We start from the raw sequence: 15424 nt of genomic DNA, 5'->3' as shown, positions 1-15424 counted from the left end.
CATGCATATAGTGCACTGATACATTACAACAACCTTAACATCAACAACCTCTACCACAACCAGCCACCTACCCAACAAATGACATTTCTTTATTCATCAAAGATGCCATTGAACGAGAACAAAAACATCACAATGCCATTTTATTTGGTCTTGAGGACACCAATGAATCTAATGATATCACAAAAGTACGCGACATCATCAGCAATTGTCAGACACCATCCATTTCCCCAGAAGAAATCATTTATGTTTCCCAAAACGGCCCTGAGTTTAAATATGGTGATGGCTTAGTGGCCCCACGTTCCTGCAAAGTAATTTGCAAAAATGATACCAGCAAAAGGAAATTATCCACACCATCAACTCAATTGCAAGAAGCAACTCAAACTATAACAAACTTTGCTCAAGGCCAGACCTATCTACACTTCAAAGAATCCGTTCCTTGTGAACTACATGCTGAACTCAAAACATGCCAAAACTGGGGAGAAACGGACTTATACATTGATTACCATGCCAACTAAGAACAATGGTCCGCACCCCAATAACCACTACCCTAACAACCAACATTAGGCATATATGCCCCTAACTTCCTCAAAATCCACCACCACAGACCTTAAATGCAAACTACTTAATTCACAAAGCCTTGTAAACAAAATACCAGAATGCCTCCTTCTACTAAATACAACTATATTCAAAACTATATTTGTATGTGAGATGTGGCTGAATTCATCGCTACCAGACTCCATTACCACAGTAAGAGACTATCATCTGTACAGGTCCGACCATGAAATCTGCAGAGAGGTGGTGTTGCTATCCCTAAATCTAAAAAAAAATCCCTAAATATAAAAAATATTCAAGTTACACAGGAGTTAGTTCTTCCTGAGACCATCGTAGCGACCGCTCCCTAAACACCACAATTTGCTTCATACTGTTACCGAGCCGCCGATTATGACTTTGTACATGCAAACAAACTAACATCACTACTAACATGGGCAGCCTCCTGCCCACATCTTCTTATCTTTCTTGGTGACCTAAATCTACCTCTTATTAATTGGACCCTAAACGAATATACAGCTGAACCCATACATGCAACCCTGTACAATGCTGTAACTAATCTGGGACTAGATCAACTAGTAACTAATAACATTAGACACAACAACTGCCTTGATCTCATCTTCTGCAACAGTTTAAGTTCAATTTATGGACTACAAATAAAAGAACCCTTTTCCAACAGTGATCATAGCATGATAGACTTTTATCTCAACTTACGTCCTCACATAGACAATCATAATGACGGAATCCCAAAATATAACTTTAGAAAAGCCAACTATGATCTCATAACATAGCCGTCAAAGTGCTGTCCCGGTGCCTGGAAGCTGTACGGGTCTGGATGGGGAGAAACAGACTCGGGCTCAATCCATCCAAGACGGAGTGGCTGTGGATGCCGGCACCCCGGTACAGTCAGCTGCAACCGCGGCTGACTGTTGGGGGCGAGTCATTGGCCCCAACAGAAAGGGTGTGCAACTTGGGCGTTCTCCTGGATGGACGGCTGTCGTTTGAAGATCAGTTGGCGGCCGTCTCCAGGAGAGCCTTTTACCAGGTTCGCCTGGTTCGCCAGTTGCGCCCCTTTCTTGACCGGGATGCCTTATGCACAGTCACTCACGCTCTTGTCACTTCTCATCTGGATTATTGCAATGCTCTCTGCATGGGGCAAGCCCTGAAGTGCACTCGGAGGCTTCAGTTAGTCCAGAATGCAGCTGTGCGGGTGATTGAGGGAGCCACACGTTGCTCCCGGGTAACACTGCTCCTGCGCAGTCTGCACTGGCTACCTGTGGTCTTTCGGGTGCGCTTCAAGGTATTGGTTACCACCTTTAAAGCGCTCCATGGCTTAGGGCCCGGGTACTTACGGGACCGCCTGCTGTTACCTTATGCCTCCCACCGACCCGTACGCTCACACAGAGAGGGTCTTCTCAGGGTGCCGTCCGCCAAGCAATGTCGGCTGGCGGCCCCCAGGGGAAGGGCCTTCTCTGTTGGAGCACCTACCCTCTGGAACGAACTTCCCCCTGGTTTGCGTCAACTACCTGACCTTCGGACCTTTCGCCGTGAATTGAAAACGCACTTGTTTATTCAAGCGGGACTGGCTTAACTTTTTTAAATTTTTAAATTTTTTGAATTTTAATAATTTTAACTGGGGTATTTTATTTTTGGGTCAAATTTGATGGTTTTAATTTTCAGCCAATTATATAATATGTTATTTTAACTGTTGTTTTAATTTGTATATTGTACTGTTTTAATCTGGCTGTACACCGCCCTGAGTCCTTCGGGAGAAGGACGGTATAAAAATCTAAATAATAAAAATAAATAAATAACTGATGACCTTTCATCTCTTGATTTGCAAACTATTCACTGGCTGCATCACTGCCGAAGACCATTATAACGTTTTTTTGCAAGAAGTCAAAAGAATCATCAAACTATATGTACCAGTAATAACACCCAAAACCAGGAAAAATAAATTACCCATAACAATAAGGAAGCTTCAAACAAACAAACAAACAAAAAAACCTCTTTGACGCAAAAACAAACCTGGCTATGTAGCTAACTTCAAAAGTCGCTACAAACTGTATGCTGACAGATAAAGGCAGAATGCATCAGTATCACAAACAAGAGGAAAACCTAATACGCAGTAAAGCCATCTGGGCCTTCTACAATTTCATAAACAACAAACTTAAAGACTTAAGATCCATCCCACCGCTAAAAGGACCAAACAGGAAAGACTGATGATGAAACCATTAAGGCCAACCTCTTCAACACATTCTTCAGTTCAGTTTTGTAAACAGTTCAGTCTTTGTAAGGGCTCATGCCCCTCATTTCCCAATCGTACCACAGCTACTCACAATGATCTACAACATATCGATTTCACAGAAGATATCGTTGAAAAGGCACTACACAACCTAAAACTATCTCTATCGATTATGTGCCTACTTCCTAAAGAAGCTCTCAACTACCATAGCAGAACCACTTAGCATAATCTACGAAATATCTTTCAGAACCAGCTCCTTACATAATTTGTGGTCACTAGCCACGGTCATCCCTATCTTCAAAAAGGTGACCCCAGCCTAGCTGATAATTACAGACCAATCTCATTATGTTGCGTTACCTGCAAAGTCATGGAATCAATCATAAACCAATCCATTACCCTCTACTTAGAGACTAACAACCTACTCTCTAACAATTTGGCTTTAGAAAAAAATTGTCCTGCAATCTGCAACTATTACACTGCAAATACATATGGACTTCTAAACTCGACCAGGGTAAATCAATAAATGCAATTTATATAAACTTCTGTAAAGCCTTCAATTCAGTGGTACATGACAAGCTGCTTCTAAAACTAAAATCTTATGACTATGCGGATTCCTGCATAAGTGGATAGCTGTGTTCCTATCAAACAGGCAGCAAGTAGTCAAAATAGGGAGCACCTTATCTAGCCCTGCACCTTTAACAGCGGTGTCCCCCAAGGCAGCGTTTTAGGACCCACACTCTTTATACTTTATGTAAATGACCTTTGCGATCATATTAGCAACTGCGTTCTCTTTGTGGATGAGATCCAACACCACTGATAATGCTGCTACTCTACAAAAAGACCTTGACTATGTGTTAGAACAATTGGCAACTCCAAATCTCAACCAACAAATGCTCTGTCTTACACACTGGCAAAAAAAAATAATCAGAACACAAAATACAAGCTGGATGGATACGACCTAACAGATGATCCTCACTCTGTCAAAGACCTTGGAGTACTCATCTCAAATGATCTAAGTGCCAGAGCTCACTGTAACAGCATTGCTAAAAAAGCATTAAGAATTGTTAATCTAATCTTGCGTAGCTTCTTTTCCGGTAATATTGAACTGCAAACTGGGGCATACAAAACTTTTGCCAGACCAATTCTTGAATACATCTTATCTGTCTAGAACCCACACTGCATATCGGACATTAATATAATTGAACAAGTCCAGAGTTATTTCACAAGAAGAGTCCTCCACTCCTCTGCTCGCAACAAAATACCTTATGCCACCAGACGTGAAATTTTGGGCTTAGACAATTTAGAACTTCGCCGTCTTTGATCTGACCTAAGCATAGTACATAAAATCATCTGCTACAATGTCCTACCAGCCAATGAATACTTCAGCTTCAACCAAAACAATACAAGAGCACTCAATGCATACAAACTCATGGTAAACTGATCCAGACTAGACTGCAGAAAATACGACTTCAGTAACAGAGTTGTCAATGCCTGGAATGCACTACCTGACTCTGTGGTTTCTTCCCCAAATCCCCAAAACTGTCTACTGTAGACCTCACCCCATTCCTAAGAGATCTGTAAGGGGCCTGCATAAGCGCACCAGAGTGCCTACCATCCCTGTCCTAATGTTTTCTTTTATTTGTATCCTTTACCTGTATTTATAATTATGCTTACACTTGTATCTCACATAAAATACATGCTTGACAAAATAAAATATTTTTTTTAAAAAAATAAAAAAATAAAACATCCTAGGTTTTAGGGAAGAACTTGATGCGCAGGAAGGCTAACATGAACTAAAGAACCATAGCTGTGACTTCACATTGTTGTGAACAGATAATGATTTATTAAATTTGTATGACACCTGACTGGCTGTTGATGGTTGACAACAATCAAAGAAATTACAGTAAAATTAATATAATATAAAGAAATAAAAGATAGAAAGTGCAATGAGATTTGGAGTATCACTCTCCTTTGCCAGGCGTTTTTGTACTTCTTCTAAACAGCAGCAGAATGGGTGGCCATCTGAATCTTGTTCCAGACAGCAGGTGCTGCTGCAGAAAAGGTGTGCTTTTGAGCTCCTGAGAGCTGATGTTGTCTAATAAAAAACCCAGAGCACGTCAACTTTTCAGGATTGACTCAGCTGGACAGATGTGGTAGGCAGATGATACTGGAAACTAGAGCAGTCACCCAACAATCAAGGAAATCTAGGAGTTTAAGTTCAGATAAATCAATTTTAAGGATTTTGAATACATTTTAATGGAAAGTGCTGATGTTTTCCTTTTCCAGTAACATTACATTTAAGATATTTTTACAAGTACAGGTTTAAAAGAATATAAACTTTTAAACATGGAATAATATTCCCCCCACCAATATGTAGGGTTTTGTTTTTTTTAAAAAAGATACTTTAAATAATTCAAAAATGTCTGATGTGCATTTTGCAGAAAACAATACTGTAACAAATCACTAATCAACTAAGTACTATAATCCTCCTTATCGGGTAATACTTACTTGACCTCCAGCTATATACAGAACATCACAACAGTATTAAACTGTAGCTCCTATCTCATGTTCTCTGTAACTTTTCTTCTAGATCACAATTCAGATTAGAGACTTGTAATTTTTAAAACCTACATTTGTTCCCTTCAAATATTAATTTGTATTTAAAGTGGGGAACTTATATGAAAAGGTTATTTTGGGCTCCTAAAACAAATGAAATTGTATATGGTATCCTCAAATCTATCAGGATTTAGTGAAGCCATAGGGTGCCCAGAAATTGATATTCCTGATTTCCCAGATGTGCAGTGGCTGATCAACAGGTAAAGAAAGACCTTTATATATTACTATGAAACTAATAAAGTCTTGTATAGCCAGAGAAGAATATTTAAGGAAACAATTTGTTAAAAAGAAATGCATGCCTGTTTTATATTTTAGCAAGTATATTCTCAGAATTCATGATTTTAAAGAGTGTTACTATGACCTGTCTATCACCTTTACAGTCAGAATTTTGAAAATACAGTTGATATTTACTTAATAGAAACAATATACTGTACTTAAAATATGATTTGCTTTCCTTGTATTGTACTTGCTTTCCTTGTATTGTACTCTTTTCTAAGATCATTTTATCAATTAGTATGTTCCACTACAAAATATATAACATCTCTTTTTATATAATGAGAAGTTGATAATTTAGATGAGACTCTTGTAATTTTCCCCCCTTTGAAACAAATCAGCTTATTATCCTAGGTTGTATTTTGATAACAGGATAGGATGGCCTGATATAAACAATAGTAACATAATATTTTTTGTAAAATATAGTTTACAAAAATTTCAAGAGATTAAAGAGATGGATTACATTTAATAGAAAACACTGTATAGTTCCAATAGGATTTTAATTAGATTTAAATGTAGTGCATTTTAGGGACTAAAGTTTTCATACCTGCTTTTGAGGTTGGTCATTATTATTATTAGTTTCATGGACATCAGCTTAGTTCTGGATTACTTTTTTGAAAGGTAATGTGAAAATACTTGAAATGTATGCTTTGAATTTTTTGTAAAACTGAGTGAAAAACAGTAGTTAAGTATAGTTGGAATTTCCCAAAATCTATTTGTTTATTCAGTTTTCTGTGTGTTATTTTATTGTATCTAGTATTAGTCTGAAGTATTTTTATTGGTAATACAGTATATTAGTAAATATTTAGAATGTAAAAACATTTTCATGGTCATTATCTTGGTAAACCTTTTATGAGTTACTATAAGACATAGAAAGTGAGAGATTAAGACTAACAACAAGAATTAATATTAATATAGCAAGTTAGAACATAATTTTATGCTGCAAGAAAATATTTTAAAAGGCAAAAATGTGGAAGAAAGACTACTTAATATATGCAGCATTTTACATATGCTAACGTATTTATACTGTATAATAATGCACATTATCTCTTTCATTGTGGATGTAAATAATGACATTTGAATCTGCTCTCTATACTTTGGATGCTACATTTTATTTACAAGTATTGCAAAATTGTATAAAACTGGCATATACAATTCTTAAGTATTTGACTTTGTAGAACTTAAAATAACATTCATCTATTGGAGTTGTTATGAATAGTTAGATTATGTATAGCAAGCAACACATTATTGTAGCTCAGTCATTTGGAATAAATACTTTCTGAATTAATTTGTAACAGATACATGTTTAGTAAATTTTCTTTTTTTTTAAATTGCTTAGAAAAAGAAGCCCATCAATACCCAGAGATCAGAACAGAAGTTTCAATCAGCTGGAGGAGAGAGACGACTATTCACAGTATGCAACATCAGATGCTGCAATGCCAAGATCACCATCAGATTATACAGACAGACATTCACAACATGGGTTGCAACCATATGAAGAACCTGAAATGGATGACTATAGGGATTCTAGCAGGAGAAATCGCAGACGTTCAAGGGAATATCCTTTAGAGGAAGATGACATGCAAAATAGAGGGGAATATGAAAGGCAGCGGAGGGAAGAAGAATATCAAGCACGATATCGAAGTGATCCTAATTTGGCTCGTTATCCTGTCAAACCCCAACCATATGAAGAGCAAATGCGCATTCATGCTGAAGTCTCACGTGCACGTCATGAAAGAAGGCACAGTGATGTGTCTTTGGCCAATACTGAATTGGAAGATTCCCGGATTTCGATGATGAGAATGGACCGACCATCAAGGCAAAGGTCTGCCTCTGAACGCAGAGCTGCCATGGACCAACGTTCGTATTCAATGGAAAGAACTCAGGGACTAAGTCCCAATAGGCAGAGAACCACAAATCACAGTCCTCCAACACCTAGGAGGAGTCCAATACCTTTTGATAGACCCGATATGAGGAGAACTGATCCATTAAGAAAACAGCATCATTTAGACCCAAGCTCAGCTGTACGGAAGACAAAACGTGAAAAAATGGAAACCATGTTAAGAAATGATTCGTTGAGTTCAGATCAGTCTGAATCAGTTAGGCCTCCACCACCAAAGCCTCATAAAACAAAAAAAGGAGGTAAAATGCGTCAGGTGTCATTGAGCAGCTCTGAAGAAGAGTTGGCTTCTACACCAGAATATACAAGCTGTGATGATGTAGAAATTGAAAGTGAAAGTGTTAGTGAAAAAGGTAAGCCCTTTTTTTCTGTTTGCCTTTTAAATAGAGGGCAATTTTTTTTAAGTACGGGATTTGAAATTACAGTAGAAGTACATGGTTACTGTGAGGTTAGGTTCTTCATGCTGATGCTTTAAAATGTGGTTTGTTTAATTTCAGTAGAGCTTTACAAATGAATTTTGTGTATCTTCTCTTTTTTAATAGTTTTAAATCTACATGAATCCAGTAGTCGATAGAATATTTTTGTTTTTATTTGCTTTTTATAACCATACTTTTCAGGGCAAAAGTTGAATGAAACTATAGATTAGCTTTTACTTTTCTGACTAACTATGCATCCTAGTTTAAAACCAAACATACAGAACCAACTGGAGTAAGTAGATAGCACTGAATTGGGTCAAGATAACATAGTTCTTAGAGGCTGTTTACTGGTTGTTCTTTTTTGACTGCTCTCACATACATACAAAACACAAAACCCTATTATTTTTATTATGGCAAAAATCCCAATTTCTGTATTATGGTATATTATTTTTGTATTATTCTGTTTTATGGTGGATCTTATAGTAACATCAGGAAGATCAATTTGAGTCAATAAAATAGAATTGGGGAAATGCTTAAACACCTTTCCCACACTAATATTCATGTCCTAATACAGTTCAACCTAACCCCAGGGGCAGCTTTAAGGTTTTAAAAAATCAAGAGATTTAATTACCCCATGTTATATGTAATTAAAACAGTGCAATACAAAAATAAATATTTAATTTAAAAAAATCTACTGATCTTTGTGCACTAATGACTGATAAGAATTTGCTAAAATTAGTGAAGTTGAGAGATTGAAAGTAATAAACTACAGCTATTGGTAATTCTAGATTTCATCTGTCTGTGTAGGAAATTTTATGCTTTTAAATGTGACATTTGAATGCAATGATATCAAACTGCTGCAGGGTAAGTGAAGTACTTGTAAAAAGTGTAATTCTGTAACACAGTTTATTAGAATATAGTATAGTGAACTTACTTTGTGGTTTTTTCCCCATTAAGACCTCATATTATTACTATTCTTAAAATATTACACTTTGAGCTTTACGTGCAAATAATCTAGGACAATTGGTTTTTTGATTCTTAACAAGGTACTGTAATTGGACCTCTTTTTCTTTCCTGTCAAGCTTTAGCTATTATAAGGATTTAAACTTTCAGAACTATGAAGTTAAATTATTAAAACAAAATATTTACACTATTTTTAAGAGCTGTATCGCTAGATTTATGTTTTATATTTATACCAGGAACCTAAATAAGTTTACTTGAAAATAAAAAAAAACAAACCTCCTTATAAGTGTTCTTTGGACTGCAACATTTACCTTAACAATCATATGTCTTCTGTGTTGCTGTTTTGAAGAAATATATTTGTGGTATAAAGGAAAAAAGAGCGAAAATCTGACTTTTTATAAATTATTGCTGCCCTCTTCAATATTTTACTTCTGATCTGTAATACAGGACTACAAGCATTACAATTTTTTCCAAAAATGTTGGTACTCTAAGAGCACATGTAAATTTATTTCCTCATGAAAAAGTGCAGAATGTACAGTGGAAAGTCACTTCTGGTGAGAAATGGTGAACTGATGTTCCATGAAGAGCAGAAGACATTACAGCTGAAAACAGCATTTGGATGCAGGAGCTGGACTGCTGAAGCCTCTTTAGAGAAAGGAGAGGTCTAGAAATCACCCATATGCAGTCCAAACAGCTGGGTTATTTTTTTGTGTGGAGTAGATAGGAATTGAGTTTTTTATGGTCAGCTTGGAAACAGCTGGGATTCATAGAATTCCACCAAGCTTATAGTTTTCAACATAGCCTAAATGGACTTTAAATTCCATCAAACCTCACAATCTTAATTACTTTGTATATATATATATTTTTACTGTTCTACAAAGATTGAGAAATTTCAGAATTAGAGGTTTTACTGTATTCACCAGTTAAGCCTTTAATCTTTTAAGAAAAAAAGTTTTAATGACTTATTTACTAGTTGAAGGTTTTGAAAAAGAAAATAAAAGGAATATTTTGCAAATTGGTGACTGGAATGTTGATTTTAGAAAGCTTTAAATGGACTAAGGGCTCAGATAGACTTGAATTAAGACTGGAAATTAATTAAATCCTCCCTGTGAGAAACTTCCCGTGTTTACATTTGGAAACAAAAATAACTTGATAAGATGACTAGAAGGCACCAGAAGGAAACAAATACATCCAATGAAAAAGAACAATTGTTGGATTCAGAAAATAATTTTAAAGACATCTGCTATTATAGATATATTATATGGTGTTACAGAAGAGGAACAAACTTCATTAGATAAGCTGAAATTAATTTCAATGTGAATTTAAAACAGAAAGAGGAAATTTTGGATATACAAACAAAACCAGCTGATGTTCTAACAAATAAAAAAAGACACACAAATATTAAACCAGAAGAGCAATGTGGAAAACCTTTTTATAGTAATAGCAATTAGACATATACCCCTTTACAGGTTTTTCAAAGGGATTTACAGAGTCAGCATATTACCCCCAACAATTTGGGTCCTCATTTTACCGACCTCGGAAGGATGGAAGGCTGAGTCAATCTTGAGCCGGTTAGGATCGAACTGCCGAATTGCTTCAGCTGCAGCAGAAGTAGCCTACAGCACTGCATTCTATCCACTGCGCCACTATGGCTCTTTTATGGGTTTTAGCAAGGGGGATTGTTAAAGTTGTCAATGATTTTGTGAGAAGAGACAATGAGAATATGAAAAGTGACTTGGATGTTTTATTTATGGTGGATATTCAAAAATTATCAATACTTTGAGACAAGAAACAAAAGAGAAATTGGGGTACTAAATATTGTCAGAAGAAAAAGGAAATAATACAAAGTCAATTTATTAGAGCAAGGTTAAAATTGATGGACTGTTATTTAGAATAGAATAGAATAGAATTTTTATTGGCCAAGTGTGATTGGACACACAAGGAATTTGTCTTGGTGCATATGCTCTCAATGTACATAAAAGAAAAGATACGTTCATCAAGGTACAACATTTACAACACAATTGATGGTCAATATATCAATATAAATCATAAGGATTGCCAGCAACACGTTATAGTCATACAGTCATAAAGGGAAAGAGATTGGTGATGGGAACTATGAGAAGATTAATAGTAGTGCAGATTCAATAAATAGTTTGACAGTGTTGATGGAATTATTTGTTTAGCAGAGTGATGGCCTTCGGGAAAAAACTGTTCTTGTGTCTAGTTGTTCTGGTGTGCAGTGCTCTATAGCGTCGTTTTGAGGGTAGTAGTTGAAACAGTTTATGTCCAGGATGCGAGGGGTCTGTAAATATTTTCACGGCCCTCTTCTTGATTCGTGCAGTATACAGGTCCTCAATGGAAGGCAGGTTGGTAGCAATTATTTTTTCTGCAGTTCTAATTATCCTCTGAAGTCTGTGTTTTTCTTGTTGGGTTGCAGAACCGAACCAGACAGTTTTAGAGGTGCAAATGACAGACTCAATAATTCCTCTGTAGAACTGAATCAGCAGCTCCTTGGGCAGTTTGAGCTTACTGAGTTGGCGCAAAAAGAACATTCTTTGTTGTCCTTTTTTGATGATGTTTTTGATGTTAGCTGTCCATTTTAGATCTTGCGATATGATAGAACCTAGAAATTTGAAGGTTTCTACTGTTGATACAGTGTTGTCTAGTATTGTGAGAGGTGGAAGTATGGAAAGGTTTCTCCTAAAGTCTACCACCATTTCTACGGTTTTGAGTGTGTTTAGTTCCAGATTGTTTTGGTTGCACCACAAGACTAGTCGTTTCCATTAAGGTTTAATGTTCTTTTTTCGTTTACTAGCACTGGATGATAATGTTTTAAGGGTTTTGGTTATCCTTAAGAGATAAAGAGATTATTTGTTGCATTTTAAGTATGTGTGTTTAATAAATGCAAGGAAAGGATTTAAACTCGGTTTTTTAGATATAAAGTGTAATAGATATGGTGTTGTTTCTGATAACCCTTAATGGACTTCTACTGATGAAGATGGAGTGATACTTTAATGATCTGTTTGAGGAGAATGGATGGTATTTGGAATGAAGAGATGGCTTGTTAGATTTTAAGAGACTATGATAAGTTGTTAATGTTAATTATACCTGCTGGTGATGAAGGGGGAGGTTACTTCTTTATTTTCCTTTTTTTCTGCATCTTTTTTTCTTTTATCTTTTGTAGTTTGTATATTTTCTTCTGTATAATCTTTAATAAAATTATTGTGTAAAAAAGAATGCGTCTTTTTTACTTTTAATCCTCCTTTTGGATCTTTCAGTATTAGGATCTCCTGTATTAGTTGAGAGTTATGGACAAGATATGAAAAATAAAAGAGAAGAAGGGACTGAAATTCTGGGTTACATGCTCATCACATCATGCTTTTGAAAATTTGTCAAACTGTAGTACAACAAACATAGATAGAATCTCTACGCAGGTGGTAATTTCCAACCATAACGGCCCTTCACATTGTTGCTGGGATTGTGTTGGGAATATACTATTTTAAATATTCAAATAGCCTGAGTCTGACCTAAATCTCCAAAATCTAAATATATCTTCTGCTGAACCAAAAGTGTCTTTATCCATGATGGTATCACTCATAAAATGTAGAAGTTAAATAAAGCGATTGAAAAAAATCAGCCCAGAGAAGTATTAAACGTCAGATTTACAGTTCCAAAGTTATGTATGTGTGAAATACAGGTAGTTCTTGAACTCTGATCATTTGGTCAGTGATTGTTCCAAGTTACAGCCATACTGAATGAATGGTGGTTACAAGGGGTCCTTGGAGTTCTGGCTGTCAGAGTACTCCTTTGGTCACGTGATCACAATCTGAATGCTTGTCAGCCCGTTTACCCTTAAAACCAGTTGTCTAGTGTCAGGGAATCACTTAATTGCCATTTGCAAACTTCCCTACCAACTTTTCCAGAAAGTCAGTTGGGAAACTGGACAGGAGGTCATAGGTCCAGGGGTAAGTCTTCCCCATTTGTGTAATCTCCCAAAACCCGTCAGCATTTGTGCCATGCTGGCCATTTGTGCACACAAGTGCACTTTCCCTGATCCATGCAGTGCTCTCTGATTGGTGCCTCGTCTACACACTCCTGGACCTTTCTTTACACCCTTGCACACCCTCATTGTCTCTTCTCCCTCATCCCCATGGCCACATACCTACTTGTAGGCCTGGAATTTGTAACTTCCTGTTAGTTTCCCTAGTGATTTTGCTTGTGGGAAGCCAGCAGGAAGTTGCCTTGCCTAATGGCCATGGGATTCAATTAGTGACAGCAACTAGGACTGTATGGATTAAACACTATTTACAAGCACATTGTTTAGCGATGGAAATTCCAGCTCCAATTGCTGTTTTAAGTCAAGGACTAGGCTAGCTGAACAACTATCCCTTTAACTATGTGCCTGAATGATAGCATATTTATGCATTATTATTATTCTTTTAATCCCATCTTTTTAAAAAATATGTGGCCAACTCAAGGTGATGAATGCAGCTAATACTTCTGCATCCTACTTTTTTTTCATAACAGCATCCCTATAAGGTTGTTTGTGCTGAGAGAGAGTGACTGGTCCAAAGTCACCCAGCCAAGTTTCATGGCTAAAGGAAGCTTAGTATTCATAGTTTTCAGGTCATTTCATTGCCCATATTAGCATGTTTCATAACTCAATTTTTGCTTTAAATGCTTGAGCCAACAAAAAATAATGGACTTGCAAGTGATTTTATTTCTTTTAAATTTGACGAATTATTTAAGAATCCTAAAAGAGTTATTGAGAGCCTGTTTGGTGTAGGGATAAGGCACAAGGCTAGAAAGCAGGAAATTGTGAGTTCTAGTCCTGCCTTAGTCATGAAACCGCTCTTTCTCAGTCCTATGAAGAAAGCAATAGCAAACCTCTTACAAAATTCTTGCCAAGAAAACTTCATAAATTATCCAGGAATCTATAGAATAAGGGCAAAGTAAGCTATCAGTGTGAAAACCAAAGTCATATTTGAAAAACAAGTCTGCTACTTGTTCAACTTGGAAAACATTTGGGGATTATAATTCTACAAATGGACATGTACTGCATTCAAACTTTGTGTTTCTCTTAATAGAAGGCTTTAATATAGTGATTCATTATATTTACTTTTGTTACTAGACAAATATCAACTCATTGTAATAATGTTCTGAATGTTACATTGATATGATACTTTAATATGTGGCACTAAAATATTTTTATTTAATTTTATATCATTTTTAAATTTCTTTTTCATTTAATTTTTCTTTTTTATGTTTCTTGATTCTAAAATAAATAGACACTAGGGAAAAAAGGAAAGTACAAGTACAAAAAGTACAAAATTAATTAAAATCTACATCTGTTGGGATACATAACTTTTCTTAAAATATTTTTCTGGACATATTTCTCTAATATTTGTATTTGAAGTAGTTTTCTTTAATTTATTCTTAATGCAGTTGTCCCCAGTTATACTTTTCATAGACACCTTTTTTATATAACTGTCCTAAATAGATTGTATGCCCATTTGTATTGGATTGTCCTGGCCATCAAGTTAGTTAATTAGCTGTTCAAATGATAAGCCCATCTGACAAGTGGCCATATTGAATCTGCTATTTATGTTGCTCAATTCCCAATAAATAACATGATTAAAGTAATAACACTGATGATGATGTTACCTAGTTACAATAGTAGTACCTGTGAGAGGGATCTTGGAGTCCTAGTGGATAACCATTTAGATATGAGCCAGCAGTGTGCAGCAGCTGTTAAAAAAGCCAACACAGTTCTGGGCTGCATAAACAGAGGGATAGAATCAAGATCACGTGAAGTGTTAGTACCACTTTATAATGCCTTGGTAAGGCCACACTTGGAATATTGCATCCAGTTTTGGTCACCACGATGTAAAAAAGATGTTGAGACTCTAGAAAGAGTGCAGAGAAGAGCAACAAAGATGATTAGGGGACTGGAGGATAAAACATATGAAGAACGGTTGCAGGAACTGGATATGTCTAGTTTAACAAAAAGAAGGACTAGGGGAGACATGATAGCTGTGTTCCAATATCTCAGGGGCTGCCACAAAGAAGAGGGAGTCGGGCTGTTCTCCAAAGCACCTGAGGGTAGAACAAGAAGCAATGGGTGGAAACTGATCAAAGAAAGAAGCAACTTAGAACTAAGGAGAAATTTCCTGACAGTTAGAACAATTAATAAGTGGGACGACTTGCCTTCAGAAGTTGTGAATGCTCCAACACTGGAAATTTTTAAGAAAATGTTGGATAACCATCTGACTGAGATGGTGTAGGGTTTCCTGCCTGGGCAGGGGGTTGGACTAGAAGGCCTCCAAGGTCCCTTCCAACTCTGTTGTTATGTTATGTTATGTTATGTTATGTTATGTTATGTTATGTTATGTTATGTTAGTTTGGGCAATGAAACAACTGCAAGAAAACAAGCAAGCTAAGAGAGCATCAAGGACCGCTTAG

General features: G+C 36.3%; 1 protein-coding gene across 1 annotated transcript in view; it reads left to right on the top strand.

The window, feature by feature from the left end:
• Window positions 1-15424, top strand: part of RIMS2 (regulating synaptic membrane exocytosis 2) — a 318322-nt gene that overhangs the window by 111529 nt on the left and 191369 nt on the right. Inside the window, exon 4 of the mRNA XM_058175035.1 lies at window positions 7023-7936. Within this exon, the coding sequence (XP_058031018.1) occupies window positions 7023-7936 (914 nt within the window). The remainder of the gene's footprint in view (window positions 1-7022; window positions 7937-15424) is intronic.

Source organism: Ahaetulla prasina, chromosome 3 (assembly GCF_028640845.1).
Source record: "Ahaetulla prasina isolate Xishuangbanna chromosome 3, ASM2864084v1, whole genome shotgun sequence".
Classification (NCBI taxonomy): domain Eukaryota; kingdom Metazoa; phylum Chordata; class Lepidosauria; order Squamata; family Colubridae; genus Ahaetulla; species Ahaetulla prasina.
Note: the sequence above shows the minus strand (reverse complement) of the source record. Positions and strands in the feature narration are given on the sequence as shown.